The sequence below is a fragment of the Channa argus genome, chromosome 14 (assembly GCF_033026475.1).
Source record: "Channa argus isolate prfri chromosome 14, Channa argus male v1.0, whole genome shotgun sequence".
Classification (NCBI taxonomy): domain Eukaryota; kingdom Metazoa; phylum Chordata; class Actinopteri; order Anabantiformes; family Channidae; genus Channa; species Channa argus.
Genome location: NC_090210.1, coordinates 17,092,236 through 17,113,714, shown reverse-complemented (window position 1 = coordinate 17,113,714; position 21,479 = coordinate 17,092,236). Strand labels below are relative to the sequence as shown.

Genomic DNA, 21,479 nt, shown 5'->3' with positions numbered 1-21,479 from the left:
CCTTTTTCTTCTACGTCACCGTGCACTTCTCTGTCGAGCCTTTACTGTCGGAGCACATACAATTCCACCACAGTTGTTGGTCACTTAAAGAGACATGATCATCGACCTACATATTCTAACCAAACTCATGTATATAAAAAATATCTGGACTCCATTATCAAAGAATTGAGTTTGTAGAATAAAAAAAAAATGGGAAAAATTGAAGAAAAATAAGGAGAGTTATAATTTCTTTTTAGGTAAAAAAAAAAAAAATGATGCATCTGCAAGAAGATTTGAAATGAGAAGAAATCCCTGTGTTTTACAGTGTTGGGGCCCATCCATAGCGATTATTCTGATTAGAAGGGGTCCCAGAGCTTTACGTACCGGCACCAATGTGCACACTTTCCCAAATATTTGGCTCCCAGGTACACAAGGGACAAGCCTCTACTTCATTTTCTTCTTACATTTGCAGGTATGCCAGTGTGGTTGGGGACTAGCTTTACAAAGTGTCTGTAGCCTTGCTGAACTTCTCCACTGTCCCAAATTCTCTGCTATTGAAACCGTAGTCAACCCTTAAATCTGGTGCACTAGAGGTTGTCGCCCGGTTGATACTGTGGCTCTGTGGCTGTAAAGTAGTCTTCCAAAAAGGACTGGATGTACTCAAATGTTGGTCTCTCATCTGGCTCCTTTTTCCAGCACTGCCTCATCATCTCATGAAGAGACTCAGGGCAGCCCTGGGGGCAGGGCATTCTGTAACCTCGCTCTACCTGCTCAAGCACCTCTCGATTCACCATACCTGGGGGGGGGGGGGGGGGGGGGGAAAGAAAAAAAAAAATCCTTAATGAGGATTGTATTCATACTGCTTTTAAAATTAAGCACATATTCACACCGATGGCAGCAAACTAATATGCAAGTCATTGAACTAATAGTTGAGATAACCTCTGACTTGGTCAGTTGGTCAATTTAACATGTGCACAGAGTATGCTAAGGTACCCCCATCTCCATACAATGAATATATATATAAACTTCAATATATAAGTTCCTTGAACCTTAAGTCTATTTTTTAAAAGTTCTTTTTGAAAAAGTACTTGATATTAAAAGTACCATTGTCATACCACACAGTATCCAACAAATATACAGAATATTGAAAGGTATCAAAATGTGACGTAAAGAAACATGAATTACTGCAAATAGACAAACAAGACTTCACGAGTTGATAAATAAACCGAGTTTAGCTTCAACGGAAAAACGGCACCAGTTAAGTAATTTTTATGTCTGTAATGAGTTTATTTTTGTTAGTAGTGTTTGTATTTGTTATATTCGGGCTGTGCATTAAAACAAATTTACAAAATTTAGTCTAAGATTGAATCATGTCAACTGGACTTTTTTTTCTTGGTTAGAAACATTTTGCCACTTATCCAAGCAGCTTCTTCAGCCTGAATAAAAGTGCCTGGGGAACCCACTTATATCCTTCAGAGTAGCCTTTGTTCCACCCTGGCCTGAATAGGCCCTTTAAGTTGGGAGGTGGAAACAGGGTGGAGTCATCAAGGTGTAACAATCCCTGCCCCTCTACTACGGGGGTTGTTAGATGTGGCCCTCAAGGTTTAAACACAATTGTTAAAGTAAATTGTGATTTAAAACGATTTAAAAGCAGCAAAGTTCAACAAACACCAAATGATCCGCTGTGGCAACCCTGAACAGGATAAGCCGAAAGGACGAAAAAAACAAAACAGTACTGCTTCACCTTCTGGCCTCATCCGGCTCTACTATGATATAAAGCCATGGATTCCTTCTCAAGACAGGAAGACAGGGAACATGAACCCTGTGACACGGCGCAGAAGCAGCTCCATGGGGAGCTCAACTGTGGCTAAAAAGGAGGTTATGACACAGAATCAATGGCATGGCCATAGCTGCATCCTCCCTCCCTCTGCTCCTCCACCCCCCTAGGTCCCTCTGTGGGAGAGTGGGGATCAGATTATCTCACACTTGGAAAGAGGAAAGGCCAGGAACAAATGTTGAGACCAAAATATGGGGGCAGATGCTGATATGTTGGCTTGATTTATAATTTGCATCTGAAATCTCCACTAACGTTTCTGTCATACATCTGAGTGCGTTGAAGAATCTATATCTGCACCGACTAAAATAGAGTCAGATGCCGTGTTTCTGTGCAGAGGCATAGTATATACCTGCCTCCTCCAGCTTCTGTGCCATTAAGCAAAGACACAGAAATAGACACACAGCAAGAGCCACAAACGTCCAGTGAGTCACAGCAATTTAAAATAGGGCAACAAGGGTTTCAGCCCCTAGAACGTAAAACACTGGGGTTATTTAATTAGACTAAACTAAGACTAAAGCCACAGGACCCAGATGGCCAACTACAAGAGATAGTGGTTGAGTCTGCCATATGGCAAAGTCTGTAATCAGTGCCAGTCAACCACAATCCACACCAGACGTGCTGCGGTACAGCTCACAGACAGCAGGGGGCAAAAATGAGGAGGCAAATAGGAGGGAGAGGGAGATCTACATAGGAGGGTGAGGGGTACTTTCCCATGTACTGATAAGTCATTAGACATCTGCGTTGACTCATCTATATGCAGTTCTATTTTGAATTGCTTGCGTGAGAAAATACTAATAAAAGCCTATGCATCATAGCAGCAGGTTGGAATAATCCCGAAGCAAAAAATTAATACTTATTCCTGTTTCGCATGAGGAAAACTTCTAACTCCTTTCATGTTCTTTGAAAGCGATGCCTCATCTCTAGCAAGCAGCTGTCGGTGTTGCTCTTGTGCTTACCAGGATATGGGACTCTGCCCTTGGTCACCAGTTCAGTCAGTAGTATACCAAACGACCAGACGTCTGACTTAATGGTGAAGCGGCCGTACAAAGCAGCTTCAGGGGCCGTCCACTTGATGGGGAATTTAGCACCTGGTAAAACCAAAATAAAGAGTCAAGCAAGATGAACAGATTAATATGAGTGAGGTTGATTATTTTTACCACAGATCCATCATCTGTCTAAAGACTGAAAAACCAGCAAATCGTCAGACTTTATCTTTGCATTATTCATATATTAGCAAAATAATAGATGTCTTATTAACCAAACTCCATTATGAAAAAACAAAGATATAGAAGTATATAAAAAATATATAAAACCACAAATTATCATAACCAAGAAGCTAAAATGACGGTACATTGAAGATACACCGTAGTCATTAAGTGTTCTGAACTATTTTGCTCCATTTCTCTGTTTATAGCCAGTGTGGATCCTCACAAGTGCAGAACAATCTAGTGTGCGCACTAAATGCATCCAGTTCCTAACACAAACACACACACACGCACGCACCTTGTCTGGCGGTGTACTCGTTGTCCTCAATGAGCCGAGCAAGGCCAAAGTCGGCGATCTTGCACACCAGGTTATCAGCCACCAGAATGTTGGCAGCTCTCAGGTCCCTGTGGATGTAATTCATCCTCTCGATGAAGGCCATGCCGTCTGCGATCTGGGGCGAGAGATTGGACAGGCAGGGAGGAGGAGGAACAAGACAGAGATTGGTGTTAGAATACAACCAAATTAAAGCTAACTGACCCAGATTGTAATGCATACTTAGTTTAACAATATGCTTTAAAAGCAGAAATCAGCAGCAGCGGTGACAATGAGAACAATCGGATAAATCTTTAACAAAATACTCCAACATCTCCTCACGCAGGCTGTCAACTCCCCTGGAGGCGTCTCAGGGCTTCAGCGTGCGTTGGTCTAATTCTCAAACACTTTTCCACTCTGCTGAATGTGGAGAAGAGGGAGCCAGGGAGTGTGGAGAGGGGAATTAAGAGCAGCTCACAGTAGGTGACTGAACCAGCGAGCTTAAGTGGCCTCTCATGAGCAGTGTTTAAGTGCTACAGGCAGCTAAGTGGTGGAAAACGAGGGGAGGCAGTTTCAGCGGTGAGGAGAAAGGAGGGTAGAGATGTCAGGTTGGATATTAAATAAATATGGAAGTGAGATGGAGAACTAAATGAACCCTTATTAACTGGGACTGAATATTTGACTCATACACACCTACACACACTGTGCCTTTTTGCATAACTGTTGCTTCTTCCATCCGACAGTGACATTAAAACAGCAGCTGGGCAGGTAAGAGGCAAAAATAAATAAATAAATAAAAAATGGGGTTTTGATCCTACCTGTGACGCCATGTCCACCAGCTGGGGCAGCTTCAGATATTTACCATCTCCCTCCTTCAGGAAGTCCAGTAGACTACCTGTCGAGAGTTTCAGATTCAGTAAATCTGTCTGTGTTGTGTATAAACAGAATACAACATCACAAGTGAAATGTAAAGTGAAGCTATCAGTTTCGTTTATATTTCCCTTTATGATGCACATGTCATAGCAAAAACGATTCAAGAGGACGAGTGCACACACACCCACACACGCACACACACACAACCCCTTCAGCAGATGAATGACAAAATTGTCTTAGGTTATTAAACGATAAGTTGATGAAGAAAACTAGATGCGGTATTAAAACCGTAATTTCAGGGGCAGTTGTTTGGCTTTTGGGTAGTTAAACAATAACCGTTATACATTTTATACAAACTTCTCTCCGTGATGATTGGTAGTTCAGTCTGCATAGACCTCTGTTGTAGATCACAACTAGACTTTCTAAGGTTCAATTTTTCTATCATGTGTAAGCTTTTGTGTCCACTTGTAGAGGCCTTTACCTTTGTCCATAAACTCGGTAACGATGTAGATGGGTTCCTCAGAAACCACAGCATAGAGAGGCACCAATTTGTCATGTCGGAGCTTCTTCATTATCTGAGCCTCCTGCAGAAAGGCCTCTGGGGACATGGTGCCTGGCTTTAGTGTCTTGATTGCCACCTTAGTAGTGCCATTCCATGTGCCTTTATAAAAAAAAAATAAAAATAAAATATATATTTTTTTTAATGACATATTTCAAATGATAAATTACTGTATGTTTAAGATACACAATAAACCAAACTGGCATTTCATATTTGAAATAGGAATTATTCCAAGGACATAAACCTTTAGGAGTTTTTTTAACCCTTTAAAATGACTTAAAAATTGATTGTCAAATCAACTCTTAAGCCAGTGATCTCCGGCAGCGTTCCCATGTGTAAAGAGCAGCTCAGGACAAAAAGAACACAACAGCTTAAACAATCAGTAACTTCCTGGTTGAGAGCCACTTACTCACGCCCTGCTTACATACAATAAGCTGAGGCAGGAGATATATTGCCTCGGTCATAAGGCTGACCTTCATAAATGAATCATACTGAACAAACTCTGCATAGCAAGCACAAGGTAAAGGACAGTGTAGGGCAATGATAAAAACCACAAATGTTAAATGTATTTAAAATACTAATAACAGACAAACACATGAGCAGAGATGGGATTTTTTTTTCAGAGTAGAAAAAGCCATCAAGTGCAAGGAGAGACAGAGAGGGACTCCTGGGATTGCACAGCGGAGGCCTGCAGGTCGAGGCTTGCTGCAGGCCCAGCTTAATGAAAGCTTGATTGATGAAAGGAGAGGACTGAAGCGTAGGAGGTGACGTAGGTGCTGTGATTACACAGCTGTGTGTGCATGCATGTGAAACCAACAGCAATCACTAATCAGAACATCAGTATGTGGGCCGGTGTGTGGCAGCAAGGCGGGCTCTTTACTGAGCCAGTCCCACTTAACTTTACCCTAACATGAACTGTGCTATAAACTCAGTTCACATGCATTTAATACTTTGGGATTATTTTTAATTCCATTAAAATCAGGTTTAAATAATGTGGACTTAACATTATTTCTTTATGTAAACCTTAAAGGCCATGTCAGAGCACATGCAGTATGTACTATTACATTGGAGCAGCACGGCAGTTGAGAGGTTAGTGCTGCTGCCTCACAGCTACAAGGTCCCTGGTTCGAATCCACTGGCCGTAGACTTTTGTGTTCTCTCCGTGCTTGCTTGAGTTTCCTCCCACAGTCCATGCATGTTAGGTTACCTGGTGACTCTAAATTGCCCATAAGTTAGAATGGTTGTCTCTCTGTGTTGGCCCTGAGATATACAAATGACATGTCAAGGGGGTACCCTGCTTTTCACCTGCTGGGACAGGCTCCAGCCCCCCACAACCGGATAAGTGGTTACTGATAATGGATGGACCTCTTTCTGAGAGCGTAGTTATGCACATGTGCTGCTGACACAGGAAGTACTGTATGTATGTTAATGGCTTTTCGTCAGACAAAGACCATCCCACTGCCACATGTACATTAGCACGCACGCACGCACACACACACACACACACACACACACACACACACACACACACACACACACACATACATATATTTATTTTTTTCTATGGAACACATGAAAAACTGACTTACTCTGCAAATTAATTGCTAATAAAAAATATTGTTATTTGAAAATTCACATGGAATTTTGTACAGTTTTGACCCACATATTAGACGTGTCTAATCTTCTGAAGGAGTCTTAATGGCTTCACAAATAGATGTAACGCCAGCTGTTAGGCCACAAAGGCTAATATATACATGCTGCCATCCCTTGATTAAACTGCATCATAATACTGACAAATTACTCTAAGTGAAAGCCAGTAATGGTAAAAAACAAGACAAACTTCCTAAATAACCATAATAATAATCATCATTATTTGTGGTCTCTTACCCATCCAGACTTCTCCAAAGCAGCCCTGGCCCAGTTTGACCTCCAGTCGGAGGGACTCCCGTGGGATTTCCCAGGCATCCTTAGCTAGTCCCTGAGTCTGAGGCTTCACTGTGGGGCACACAGTCGTCAGCCTGTAGCACAGACCATCTGCATGTTCTGGACAGGAGTGGGCATGTAAAAACGCAGAGGGAGAAAAAACAAAGACAGCATGAGCTTGTGATTAGCTTACTAATTCAACAAAAACATGATCACCGACTGAAACTCATGTATATACACAATCCCAGCAGAAGGTTGAGCTGTACCGCAGTAAGTAAACTGTAAATATGTGATCCATAAATATCATAGTACAACATACAGTATGTGCTGCAAACTACAATCTAACCACAGTAAAGCAAACACACAGAAGTCTTTACATAATATTTTTTCATTATTTTATCTCCCTCCAAGAATAATACATTTTTAGCGATTTCTCAATAATGATGAGAACCCGGTTAACTTGACAACTGTATCTCAACTTCAGTAAAAAGCAAAATCTCAAAGGTGCCAATTTTGCTCTAAATTCAGACATGGCTGGCTGACAGTGACAGCGTTAACCATAACTTGTTCTATGCACAAAAAAGCGATAAACTATAGAAGCCGCTTGTTATATTCAACCACTGAACAGAAAACATGCAGTTTGCGTAAAGAATATTACTCAGTTTTTCTGCGTGACTTTTCCTTAATGATTTTTGATAGAGTTAAAAGGCGACACTTAAAAAGAAACCACGAATTGCAGAGCTTTGAATTTTCTAGTAATCACTTATAAAAGTGCTGTCGTAAATACGTGCGCTGTGTGGAACCAGGCAGGTCAGGGTTAACAACACAAGACCAGAGATCAAAATGTTGAAGCTTAACACAACAAACATCCTCTTGGTTAAGGATTCTGTTCCTTGAAGTCCAATGTATTTTTGCAAACATTTAACTAAATACTTTATCATCCAGACTCTTTCATGTGACAGTCCATGGGGGATTTTAAGGAACAGCTGCCTGCTTAGAAATTTTGTAAAGATTTACAGCAGGCTTAAGGCTGCCTTTCTTAAAACTTCTTTTTGCATTTATTCCTCTTCTGACTTGAGTTTCATATGGTTTCCCTTTTTTGGGACTTTGTCATGATTCTCGAGCTGTGACCAACTCAGTGAAAGCGGTGCCTGAGCACTAGGTTTAAACCACCACAGAAAAAAAACATATGTAAAACATATTTAATACATATCCAGCAGCATATCTGCAAATGAATAATGCAGTTTCCACTGCTGAATTCTTTGGCTGAAACAGTGAATGAAACTTCACCTTAAAAGAATAAAGCAACAAACCCCCGAATTGTCTAAATCACTATTACTAACATTTTTGTCCAAACGATAAAGTGTTACAGTGCACCCGTTCACAAAATATACGTTTGAACAGAAAAATAACCAACTTGCTGTGAGCTGGAGGATCTGTCCACTTGTAAACAACAATTTGTCTAAATGCTACCTAAATAAGAGCAAGTTGTTATCATGTGGTCATGTCCACAGACAACATACCTGTGTAGTGTTTCACCAGTTTCTGAAGTGTGTCAAATTGGGCCCGAGTTGTGATGTAATAGCCACCATTATCAAGTTTTCGGATCTTGTAGTGTTTGACGTTGTCTCCCTTTACCTCATCCCAGTCGCGGATAGAAAGGGAGTAGGCACCTTAAAAATGTGAAAAAATAAAACTAGATGATGCTCCATTCAATTGTGCAAGGAAATCAAAGATCTAACATAACAATTACAAAAAATTACACTTGACATTTGAATAAACATGAAAAAAAAATCTATTTTGTTCCACGTGAATTCACTTTTGACAACCATAAATCCACAGCCCGCAAGTATGAAACTGTAAAATTCTAATTACATTTCCACTTTCCAGGAACAAATCCTCTTACCTTTGGTCGTCTCACTCTCTCGTACCAAGAAAGTTCCCCGCTGGTTCCCTGGAACCAATAACAAACGCTCAGCATCTTTGCGGCCCATTTTGCCAAAGTACCATCTGTCAAACGAGAGAAAGTCGCACAGTATGTGACAGGAGCAGCACTTACTGCTATACAGTGTATTGCACAACAAGTAGGATGTTCTTATTCATGGTTAAAAAAAAAAAAAACAAAGTGCTCATGATGTTACATTTTGTTCTTTGGCTGTGCATAACTCTGAGATATCATAATACGGTGAAATTAAAGTGAAAAAATATATTTGATGCTTAGTGTCAGCTTGCTGACATTAGATTTTTTTATACCATGTTAATCTCATTATTGCTCAATATTCACTTTGCTGCAGGGAGCAGCTTGATCAAACTACATATAGAGCACAATAAAAATGTCCATGACGAATGAATAAGTAAAATATTCTTATGGCTGAAAACAATCATAAAAATTCTTCTTCTTCCTTTTCTTCTTTCAAAAGAATACACAGACTCCACAAGTCCAAACACGTCAGAAACAAACTGAACTGTGTCTTCACACAGAGCAGGAACACACTGCACACAGTCAATAACGGTGCTTTTTGACTGAAGGCAAAGTTGACAGGCTGGTTTACCCAGTGGTGTATTTTTGATGAGTAATTTAGTGGCTGTCAGCCAATTAGAAACAAGGATAAAACCGTGCAACCATCTCTCAACTGGCAGCGCGGTCTCTTAACGTTTCTGTTACACTGGAATAACGGCAATGGCAATGCCATCCACACACAGTGATTAAACAGGACTCTATTGTTTCACTGCCATGTTTATGTGATGGGTTAGTCACAACATGTGGCCACGCTGTGTTGACTGAGCAAGGTGAGACACGGGAAAGGAATGAGAGGGAGGACTGAATTTAAAAGAAAAATAAGGACGGAGAGTTGGCACAGAGGGTAATGAGCTCTTACTCTTCAGCTTGTATGGAGTCAGCTGGAGCCACGTAGTTACTGGGGATGTAACCTTTCTGTCCTGTGTTGATGGAGCGAGCCTCCCACCAGTCGCCTTCGCTGAAGAAAGAAGTCGATTAGAAATTAGAAGCGCACTGCAAGGACACAGAAGCATGATTGAAATATACACCTACTTCTGAACGATCCTGTTGGAAGTTGGGTAGATCATTTCAAAGCAGTATTCAGAGAGTATTCAGATCCTTTACTGAAGTAAAAGTACCAAGTCCTACATTAAGTTCTACTTAAGTACAAAAATGTCATAATCAAAACTTATAAAAACTAAAAGTAATTAAATTTTGATTCATACTGTAAGTGTAATATTATATAATAGATTAACACTCTACTAATGAATCTGTGCATTTCTAAGCATTGATTTTTTTGTAGTTTACCTCTTTGGGCCTATCAATTATTAAAATGAAACGGCCTGACAAGTTTAGAGGGGCAATGATTATTTGGGAAAATCGTTTATGGATATCTGTCTAATGGAAAGACACTTATGTGTTATTTTGTGCAATTTGCTTTTGCAAACCCCTTTTGCAGACAAGTTGTAACTACGTCTATAAGTAAAACCTATTTTAGATTGCAGGTAGTACAAAGACAATTTATCAAAAGCTAAAAACTCTTGTATTTGAAATTGTATTGTAGAGGAGAGAATCTTAGACAAGCTGGGTCTTACAGAAGTAAGAATGGGGGAAGATTTTTCACTCTGTCAAACACTGCATGTTCACTTTCATATTGTTCCTCAACGTGAATTTACAAATAACCTGGGGATATTATCATCTAGAGAAATCTATGTACACACGGCACAAAGGCCAAAAGCCAACACTGAATTGCTATGTTCCTCAGGCAGCACTGCATTACAGACAGACACGTTTCTCTACTGGAAATCATTTCATGGGCTCAGGAACATCTTTAAAATCCAGGGTCAGTGAACACAGTTGCTGAATCGACAAATGAGAGTTATACTTCTACTACACACACACACACAATCCTGAATTAAACGAGTTTTGTTATAACATATGCTCCCGGATGACGCCTTTTTTTAAATTTCAGCAACACAATATGAAATCAAATTCATGATCTACACTAAAAAAGTCCAGATGCTCAACTAGGCCAGCCTGCAGTCCAGACCAATCACAGACATGGAGACAGGTTGCTTGCATCAAATAAAAAATATATATAACATATATTTTTTCAAAACAAAAAGACTGATATGTTGCCTCTGTACTATTGAGAATCACAAATACGTTTCAAATTGATTTGCAAATCATTGCATTCTCCTTTTAGATTTCCAACAGTATCCCAACTTTTCAGGAAATGGGGTTTGTGCATTAGTACAATATTACTGAAATAAAGTAAAAACTAAAAATTGTAAATTATAAAAAAAATATCACAAACATTGATACGTTACTCAGTTAGTAGCGCTCCAATAAAAGGTTATCTTGATTTGATTCTAGCAAACCTGAAATTTATTGGTTAATGTGGTGACCGAAAAAGAAGTAAATATTTCTATAATTATTCTCTTAAAAACAGGAAGTGGGGAATTTTTGTTAAAAACTTAATTGATTGCATAATATTGTAATGATTTTAACCTTCTGACATATTTTGAATGTTTCTTTTGTTTCTGATTACAGCTTCTGTAAATATTATTAACAGACATATTTATTTACTACTCTACCAAATAAACAAAAGTGGCACACTTCACTGTCTCCCAGCAATTCCATAAAGTGGAGGAATGATCTGTGGCAGGAGAAAAGGCATGAGGACTAAACAGATGGCCCATTAGAGAAAGCCATTAACCCAGACAGATTTCAGCATTAATATCAGACACACAAAGAGGGATTAAACACACAGGGCACTTACACAAACACAACCATGTACACACACATCCACGCAGCAAGCGTCTATCGGTGTGAAAAGCAAATGAACTCACGTGTTGTTGATAATCTGGAAGCGATCCCCCTTTTTGAACGACAGATCATCAGATGTCCTCGCTTCATAGTCGTACAGCGCAACGAAAAATGTGACACCACCTGAAAGCAACACAAACTGAGGGTAAGTTTGTTTTTATCTAAAAATGTTGTACAGCAAACAAATACTACTTAAAATATGCCTTTTTAATTATCCTCCTTTGTTACATGTCTCTCATTGTAATCTCACATCATCAAAAAGATAATAACCAAACAGAGACACATTTATGCTAATATAATTCTGAATACAGCTGTGCTGCTTTTATAAACATCCCTCTTCCTGCACCTCACACCCAAGAGTCTGAATGCAACCAGCTCTCCAAACATGAAGTTAGTTTAAGAACACATTTATTTAGTAATAACCTTGGTGGTATCACTTCAAGGCTATTAACTTAAAATAATGTCACCAATAAAACTAACAGGACTCTGATGTTTATTTTGAAGACAATATGGAACAGGCAGGGACTTATGCAAAGCAGATTGTCCACCTTCAGAGGACGAGGCAACAAATGACGGATAAGTGTTTGTGCGTGCTTTGAGAGGAAATGTCTTTGTTGTGTACATTAACTGTGCTATTTACTCATTCAATCTATGATGACGTAACCCGAGATTATGGGGTCATGTCACAAAGAGTTTTTCTCATTATCAACAAATCCTTAATAAAAAAAGTCCAACTCTTGTTAAAAATAAAGCTTGAGTAAAGCCAGAGAACTCACTGCATGTAAATGTTTTCTTTGGCTCAGGAGAGGCCATGCCTGCTGCTTTGCTTCCCATATTACAGACCTATTTTGAGTTTCAGTTCGGCCTTGATGTTTTGGCTGACTCGTTTCAAATGTCCAATTTGCATAACATCTGCTGTGCATTATAACTGTTGAACTGAATTTCTTGTAAAGTTCATATCCACATAATGACAAGAGAGTAAGAAGTTAGAAACTGGCATAAAAAGAAGGTTTTAATTATTAGGTTGGACTTGGCAAATAAGTTGAGCAAATGTATATGCTTCACTTTGGATGAAAAGCAGCACATCTTTTAGCTTCTCTTTCTCCTCTGAAGGTCTTCTGGATCTAGAAGACATCTTATCCATATTTAGAAAATTTCAAATCCTCTTTTCTTAAAAATGCCCTCTAAACAATAAATCTTCTGCGCAGACTGACCTGTGATAACACTGGGGAAGGGACTGCTCACTGCCACGGACGTGAAGGAGGAGGATGCGCCGCCAAATGGCGTCATCACTGACGACGCCCCACCAAAGGGCGTGAGTGCTGCAGCATGACTGTTATAGCTGTTGTTGTGTGTCTTCATGGCTGGTGAATGACCCATCAGAGTGGGGTCAGGCCCGTAGTGGCCCAGGTGAGCATTGACTGGTGTAGCATTTGAGTTGTCTGGTCTGTACTTCAGCGCTGGACCCTTGTCCTCTTTACTCCTGACACAACCCATTGTCAAGCCTGAAAGAAAGAGGAGGGAAAAAAGGTTTGGTCGTATTTACGGTCACTTTACAAAATATACAGACCCCTTCTCTTTTTCTAAGAAATTGGTTTTAGTGTTCACAATTTCATTGTGGGTTATTAATGAGTCAAAAATGGCGATTACAGTACAGTAAAGTTCAAGCATCTGTATATTCATTAAGCTGTACATAGTAGCACTTCAGTATCTTAGATTACTGTTGCATGACATGTTGTCAATGACTTATATGTGACTTGAACTGTCCATATGAAAATGGTGCATTATGATTCATAACTGTAATGAATGTAATGTAATGAACTGGAACCAAGAGAGACAGGCGATTCCCTGGAAGTGACTGGATATGACGGTAGAAAACCCACAAAATGTCAATGCAGTGTTGCTTAATTAACAGCTACTATGGTTAGAAAATTCATCTAAATTTCACATCATACAATTAATAAATGTAAATGGGAAACAATGAGGTACTCAGCGTTACTTATTAGAAAATACATATATGATACCTGCAAAGGCCAGACATGCCAGTATATTCACTAACAAAGTACTTTTCTAACCTTGAAAAACTGAACCACATCTAAGCTTTTAAATAAATTCATGCAGCAACTTAAAATGGTTATTAAAAACTTGCTGCCTGATTCAGTGTCCAATCCGTCACAAATCTGAGTCCCTGCGTTAGAGGGTTGTCAGTGACTCAAACATTGTGATAAGCAGCTTCACCATTTGAGGATCAATAGCAAATTCGTTCACAAATTAGCAACAGAAAAGAAAAGGCCTAAACTCACGTGGTTATCAAAATGCAGAGAAATTAATATAATACTGTTGGTTCTCGCATAAAGCTTTTTGGACATTCTTAGCACCAACTCTGCCTCTCAAAAGTAAAATATACACACAACTGAGTGACCTCACACAACATCAAAACTTCCAACAAAAACCTGTGAAGGCAGCAAATGTCGAAACTAGATCCAGTTACCGCCTATGGCAATTTCAACCCTCCCCTGTGATCACACTATCACTCCGACAGATTTGAGCGGGACAAAAGCTCTTGGGTGTTTGGAATTGTTCCCCCCTCTCCTGGGCATAGTGTTATTTAAGACCACCTGTGTGTTTGCTGTACTTGAAAAACTATGACTTGATTATGTCACATAAATAGAAATATAAGAAATATCCTCTGAAGCCTTTTTGGGGCTTGGGTGAAGTTTCCTTGAAGTGTGAATGAATGTGTTTTCTATTATTCATATTAGGTTTTCACAGTAAGGTTTTGAGAAGAAGTCATTGAAAAATCTGCACAGGATGAAAATGTCTGTTTTTCCACTGGACACAATGAAACAAGTCCAAAAATTGATCCATTGTCAGTACCTCAAAAAAGCATTGAGGCTTTATAGGCATGTTTATTTACCTCTGTAAAATGTCTTTCTCTCAACAAATGACAGCTGCCTGCCAACCACCAAGCCTCTTAAAAAGCTTGTCCAACCATCTTGCATCTCTGTCTTTCATGGTGCCTTTGAGTGTTTCTCGATGTTTTTGACTCCAACACAATGAATCAACAGTACTGCTGACAACTCTACACTCTACACGACCAGTTGTTTCACAGTCCTGAATCCAAAGTTTAACCAGGAAGTTTTAAATAGTGTTTGGACATCCGGGGGGCTTAACTGTTAATAAATACACCAGAAACAATCTTTATAGACATCAAAATGCCACACTCTTTAACACAACCATCTTTAGCCGAGCGCAAGAGTGTGTATGAACGGGCATGCGGACAGTACAGTAACCAGGCAACAGGCGAGAGGTTTCAGTAGTTTGAGCTACCAATGGAATTAAGATTAATTAGCTACAGCTGACTTCATTTACCAGTTACAGCAATGACTTGCAGTCTAGACTAATTTGATGTTTTTGCAGCTTGTTAAGACATTAATGGTCACATACAATTTAAATAAATAAAAAACTCTTAAAACAGAATCAAGGACACTCATCATCCCAGCTATTACAACTCAAAATACAAAAAGCAAAATATAGCTTCGTATGCCTGCTTATGCCAGATTTCTTGTCTGCTTACATCATATTATTCTTCATTGCTCATGTTATATGATTCTTTGGTCTTTATTTCTCATGAGGTTTTGAGACAAGGAAGTAATTTTGGTAGGACATGGATATATGGTATGATTTTTTTATTATTTTTTATTGTTATATGTATTGTAATTATGGTGATTGCGTCACACGGGAAGGGGCAGAAGTAATTATGGTTCAGCTGCACCTGTTTACCTGCACGATCATTTGTGGGAGTGAGGGTCACTTGTGTCACTATATTTTTTCTTGGCCGCTGCTGTGATGGTTTGCTCCCTTAATTTGATCACTGTTTTAATTTGATCATTATAATTTCATTTGGTACACGTTGTCACAAGTGGACATTTTTGTTTTGATTAAAAATGTAATAAATGTATTTTAGATCTCAGCTAATTTCTTTTGATTAGTCTGTCAGACAAGCATGGCCTGACATCAGCCTCAACAATTTCCGTTGCAACAAGGTGAGATCCTAAATACAAATCCCTCTTATCTTGCTATTGACACTGTAACAGATATAGTGTTCTGATCTGGCCACACCATGTTTGATCAAAGTGGAACTCAGACAAACTCCCCTGGTGCAGAAAACAATTCTATACTAGGAGCTAAAGTCTCAGCATGTTAAGAGCTACAACAAAACAAACCGAGGGTCAATAATTAAACTACTTATCTACTTATTTGAGGTGGATGGTTTATGGATTTCTTCCCATGGCAAAAAAGTATAAACTGAAGCAGGTATGATGACAGATCAAAATAAATAATAAAAAACAAAAAAAAAACAAAAACAACAACAGTAAGACGAGCAATGGCAAGTAGGATGGAAGGTAAATAATTATTATAAATAACAGAAGTTGAAAAACAGGACAGACAGTGCAAGAGACAAATTTACATGTACTGGTAATTGTTGGAATGTAAATAACACTCGTCTCAGCTGAAGATAATCTTTGCTTCTTGCCATTTGCTTCAGTTACTGTGGATGTTTTAGCAACATTTTGTAACCGTGACAGACGTGTTTAAATGCTTTTGGCTCATGTGTGTAAAAGAAATGTGTGTAAAAGTGTAATATAAAGTGTAATATAAATGACATTTGATAACAAACAGAAATACAATCTGAGCATTGTAAAATTGTTAATCTAACTTATGCACACATGCCAGCTCACTAGCCCATTTGAACAAGTGTTTTGAGAAACCTCGACAAGATTGCTTGCACAAACAGGATGACTAGCAACAGCTGGTGGTGACAGCGTGCAAGCTGTGTGGGCATGGCAGCGCTACTTGTCCTGGCAATTTCTTAATGTCGGTTATTATGCAAAACAACACAAAACCTGTGTGTTAGACAAACTATTCATTTAGTGCAATACAGTTAAAATGATAATATGTTTGGATGAGATTTCGGGATAGTAGAAATTAAAATAGAATAGAAATAGAAATACCTCTACAACATTTGCCACAACCTCTTGTACTCAAAGCCTCCTAAGAAAAGCCAGCGACATCAAGGTAGAAGCAAACATGAACGTGGCCTACACCTTTGACCTTCAAAACACTTACTGCTTGAGACAGGTGCTAATGTTACAAACTTATGGTTGATATGAAAGAAAATGTGATAAATGTGTGAACTCTAGGGAGAGTATCAGTGGTCCACTTCTGCCAAAAGATCAAGAGCCATTAATTGACTGATATAAACATCAAATTAAAGCCAAACTAAATATAATAAAATTCTCTTTTCTTAATGATTCTGAAAATGGCCACTGAGAGACATCAAGCCTGAGTGAGTTCACAGTGTTGGCACATTATTAGGTGACACTGGTAGAACCCCCCGAAACTTAACTTAGGATACTTTCCCCACCATGACAAAATACAAGATACGACCTACAGCAAAACCCAAAGAAGGTCCCAGTTTTGATCACATAACTCATTTTTGTGCTACAACACAGACCAACCGAAGATTAGGTACGATAGTAAGGGACCTAAAGAAGACTGCCTTAAAAAATAGTACTCGTAATCCTGCATCAGACCAATCCAAAGTCACTTGTTACTAAAGTCATTTTAAAATCCACACTCTGTGTAGTAGTTGTTCTCTTTTGAGAAAAAAATAAAAAATAAAAATAAAAGCTTTAAATCACAAAACTGTGTGCTAGCCTTTGAACCACCCATAGAGAATTGTGCTCCAAGAAGAACAGAAAACCTCAACTCTCCCTGTTTAACGCCAGAGAAAGGATTTTGGTTTCCCTCTTTATTTCCATCCACCCTTTGTTATGGAAAGAGACAAAGTGCCTTTTGGTGCTCCCCCACAGATTCACAATCCCCCGAACTTTACACTCCCATACACATGCTAACAACAAGCAGCACAAATGCTAATAAGGGCACAGAGACACAATCCTTACAGTGGAGCCAAAAAAAAAAAGACCAACAATCAATCAAGCCAAGTACTCTGAATACATACTGAAAGCAACCAGATGCCTCTATACAGAGAGACAGATTTACAACTGCAGCTGGTAGGAATGGACAGTTTTATCACTGCAGCAAGCTAAATAAAATCATTGCTATATACAGCATATGCTGTTTAGTGGGTAATTGGATCCAAACACATCACACAGTGCAACATGGGGTCCCCCTGTGGGTATTCATCACTCCCTTGTTTCGGATTATCTGTTAAGCAAAGGAACATTTCATTTAGAAATATGGGAAATTGGTTGTGGATCGGACTTAGACGGTTTTGTAAATTGCATTTGTTTCACAAGAACCGTGAAAACTTTTGAGGCTGCTAAAACAGTTACAAAGTTACACATTTACAAAACTGAAATTGAACCAAACCTCCTTTGGAAGAATGGAAAAATCAAAATCAAAAGAAATTTTAAACAACCTACAGTTAATTTCAGAGATATGTCAGATATGACTGGAAAAAGAGGTAAAATGTAGCCCTAGCACATATATTTGGGAATAACCGTAATCCCGAATACACTGAACAAGAGCACACAAAAGGCAGTGGTATGTGTTTAAACAAGTGCTGGAGCCGGACCCCATCCAAGGGCATGTGACACGTGAGGCTGTGCGCCAAACTGCCAGCGATGCCGTGTCAGATTAAGGAGACAGAGGCTGATGCTTCCCACAGGGCCATGTACAACAATGCTGGAGAACCTCAAGAGGGACATGTTTGCTGCAGCTTGCAAGCAGCAACACTAAATGGTATCAAGTCAAATGGTTAGTTCTACAGTTTCTTTATATTTAAAAAAAAGCCATGGGCTAACTTTCAGCTGTACTACGGTCATGTTTATTTGTGTAACAAAGTTTACAGTAAGGTACAATATTGTATTGGCAGGATTCTCACGGGAAACATAAAGACAGATAAAAGGGAAATACTTGGAAAATCTTCAAAAAGCAATGTACAAATGTGTACAGTGGGCCAAATCTTGATACACTAAGCTTTAGTTCATTATTTCAAGTTATTTTTATTCGCACAAATTCCCAAATATCGGTGTAATGTATTCAGCCACGTAAGGCATGATACAATTCTCGCTAACTTTCTGACTAATAAGATAAGGTGCAGCTCTGGGAGAGGCCCTTTGACCTTTGAGCTACTGCCATGTGTAGCCTGTGCAGTCAATCGGGAGAAAACTGTGACGCAAGATGCAATTTTCCAGCTTGTGTATTCAGATTCACAATGTGTGAATGTACTCTTTTGGTACAGACCGAAATGTGTCTCTACAACTGAGTAATAAAAATGTTTCCAGTACCAGTAATCTGTCACTGAAGGTTTCCTTCATCTATGTTTTAAGACTTAATTTCTGTTTTAAACAAAACATTTCCAGAGTCACATTTTGGGGCTTCGCTACCTGTTTTTTTTCCCCAGTTCCCGTTTACACTGAGCTCTTTGTAATGAAAGGTATTAGGCGATGTCCAGAAATTTGTAATATGGTTTTAAAACCGAGCCACAGGAACGTCCTCAAACCTGGGCTTGTAGGTTCCACAGGAACCAAGAGGGGAGGGAGCAGGGGAAGCACAGACCACCATGCACAGTGCTGAACAGCACAGCAACAACACAGACACAAACTGTTTTCTACATAATTTAAAAGTTTCACCTCTTTATTACGGCTAAAACAAACTACACAGCCCCCTTCTTAATCTAGCCTAATGCAGCAATGGGCAACTTACTACAACAAATTGTTTTAGGCTAATTATCTGTGAAGAAATCTTATGTGTTTAAGCATATTTCTATATTTGGTCGATAACTATGTGAGGGGCTGGAGTGCAGGGGGTCTGTTTATCACTGTTGCAAAGAAAAAGTGTGATATTCCAACTAGCTATTAGGGAAGCCAAGATTTTTTGGGTGAAAAAGGGGTGACTTGTTTTGTAACAAACTCCAGCAAATTAATTTCCCAGTCATAGAAAAACCACAGAGAGAATTTTCCTTAAACAATTACTTTATCACTACAGTTTTAATTTGTTTTCCATTGATCACGTTAGGCTGCGAGTTTTCCTGGCTCACGCAAACAGCAGCACATGAAGTGTACCAGCCAAACTTCCGCACTCTATGAAAAGACAAATCCGGGTCATAAGCATGAAATGTGAGCGACAGACCTGCTCCACAAACATTGGCCACAACCACTCAAAGATGACAAGGTACCAGGGGCTGCAAACTATTACTGAAGCGTAACTCAGGAATAGCCCTGGCACTGAGACGCAGCTCGGCCTTATCTCCGGGGCAGCCTGCCATCTCTGCCAATCACAGTGAGTGGAGGGGGCCTGTGGAGGGAAGAGACGAACTTCCTTCCGAATCCATTCATGCCACTGAGGCCACCTGCTGTGACTGTCAAAGGCTGGAGTGAGGCTGGGATAGGGAGCCATCTTCATGCTATAAAAAGAAGAGCTCTTCTTGTTCTCGGTGTCCAGCGATTTTAGTGTGGAAACCTGAAATCTAAAGATTCTCTCTTCAAAACATCTGCTCAGAGAAGTATATGTGTGTTTTCATGACTTTGGGCTTTCTCACTCTGATAGGAAAACTTCTAATCAACAAGCTGCAATGACACCGTAGAGTCTCATTCACGCAGTGAGGACACTCGAGGGGTATGAGAGAATCCTTCTCCAGTTAAACTCAAAACCACAAACTCGGGCCAATACCACCTGTTTGTGCTCCTCAATCCTCTGCCAACAGTGCTCCCCATTCCAGCTATGTGTGTGTCCCTGTGTACGTCTGTGTGTGTGGAGGAGACATGACTGTAAAGCCAACCAGGGCTGCACTAACAGCAGGATTACCATGGAGGAGGATTACTGTGGCACCAGAGTATATAAGCACACTAACCGAAACATGCACAGTTATGGTGTTTCTTACAAACACAAAAACTGCCAATTCAGAGAAATGTGAGTTGTACCATCAAAATAAAAGCTAAACGTAGTGGGAAAAGGCATATATTCCACGGGTTTGTGTGAATCCTGCAATGAAGGCCTACAACAGCTGAGGCCTACAGCAGCTGACTGTGTGTGTGTGTGTGTGTGTGTGTGTCTGTGAGAGAGAGAGAGAGAGTGAGAGAGAGAGAGAAGAGACTGGGTGAGGCAGACAGAGAAGTGCATGGGGTTAAAGTTGGTTATGTTTTCTTTCACATATCTAACGGATGTTTAAATAATGCAACCGAAAAATTCGTAGTTTGGCTAAACATTTCAAAAATCACAGTTTCGCCTTATTTAGGACGGTTTAGGCGTCTTATTGTTGTGGATTAACACAAACCAAAGACCCAAAGGGATCTGGTCCTGGATCAGCCGCTCACAAAGATCCCATCTTTAATTACAGTGTAACAAACCGAGGAAACTCTTTTAGCCCTTTTCTCCAACTTTCTCCAAAGTGTGTCACCACTACAAGGCCCCGTTCACTCTACTTGCAAAATAAAATGTTACTTTTTCCCTCAACTACTTCTTACCTTAAAAAGCGACCTTGGCAGCGTTGTACTTCGACTACATGCGTCCCGTGATCTCTTCTTTCCCCCACGTTTTTTGTCTCACGTCGAAAATCCCAAGAAGTGGAAAACTGCTTGCACGAGCAGCCTCACTAACGTGGAATCTCAGTCTTCCGTCTGTCCCATACCGACCAACTACTTCTCCAAGCCAAACTCCCCCGCTAGGATCGGCTGAATTCCGGTAAAAAAAAAAAAAAAAAAAAAAATAGAGGAACCACCGACAGCTGACAAAGGCTGCTTAATATGGCGGGATAACCGTAGCGCAAAACAGTTAAACATCCACAGACCACCGCCCGCTGATAGGTCAGCTTGTCCTGAAAGACACACAACAATAGCCGGACTAGTACCGGGGATCAGACGAGGCCACAGAAGGAATCACGATGCATTCACTAACTCCCACTGGGCTCGTACGTTCGGCTATCAGAAACTCTA

At 39.8% G+C, this 21,479-nt stretch overlaps 1 protein-coding gene across 2 annotated transcripts; it reads right to left on the bottom strand.

Moving 5' to 3' along the window:
* Positions 1-238: 238 nt before the first annotated feature.
* On the bottom strand, positions 239-21,418 carry yes1 (YES proto-oncogene 1, Src family tyrosine kinase). 2 transcript variants are annotated; one of them, XM_067528740.1, is made up of 12 exons: positions 21,012-21,418; positions 12,732-13,022; positions 11,541-11,640; positions 9,569-9,667; positions 8,596-8,699; positions 8,213-8,362; positions 6,654-6,809; positions 4,689-4,868; positions 4,153-4,229; positions 3,320-3,473; positions 2,773-2,904; positions 239-775 (listed from the first exon to the last, which is right to left on the bottom strand). In XM_067528740.1, the coding sequence occupies exons 2-12, from the start codon at positions 13,012-13,014 to the stop codon at positions 567-569; spliced, it is 1,644 nt and encodes a 547-aa protein (XP_067384841.1). In that variant the 5' UTR covers positions 13,015-13,022; positions 21,012-21,418; the 3' UTR covers positions 239-566. The 2 variants fall into 2 exon arrangements, with proteins under 2 accessions (XP_067384841.1, XP_067384842.1); XM_067528741.1 differs by lacking the exons at positions 11,541-11,640; positions 12,732-13,022; positions 21,012-21,418 and adding an exon at positions 9,742-11,324.
* Between the last annotated feature and the right edge of the window lie 61 nt (positions 21,419-21,479).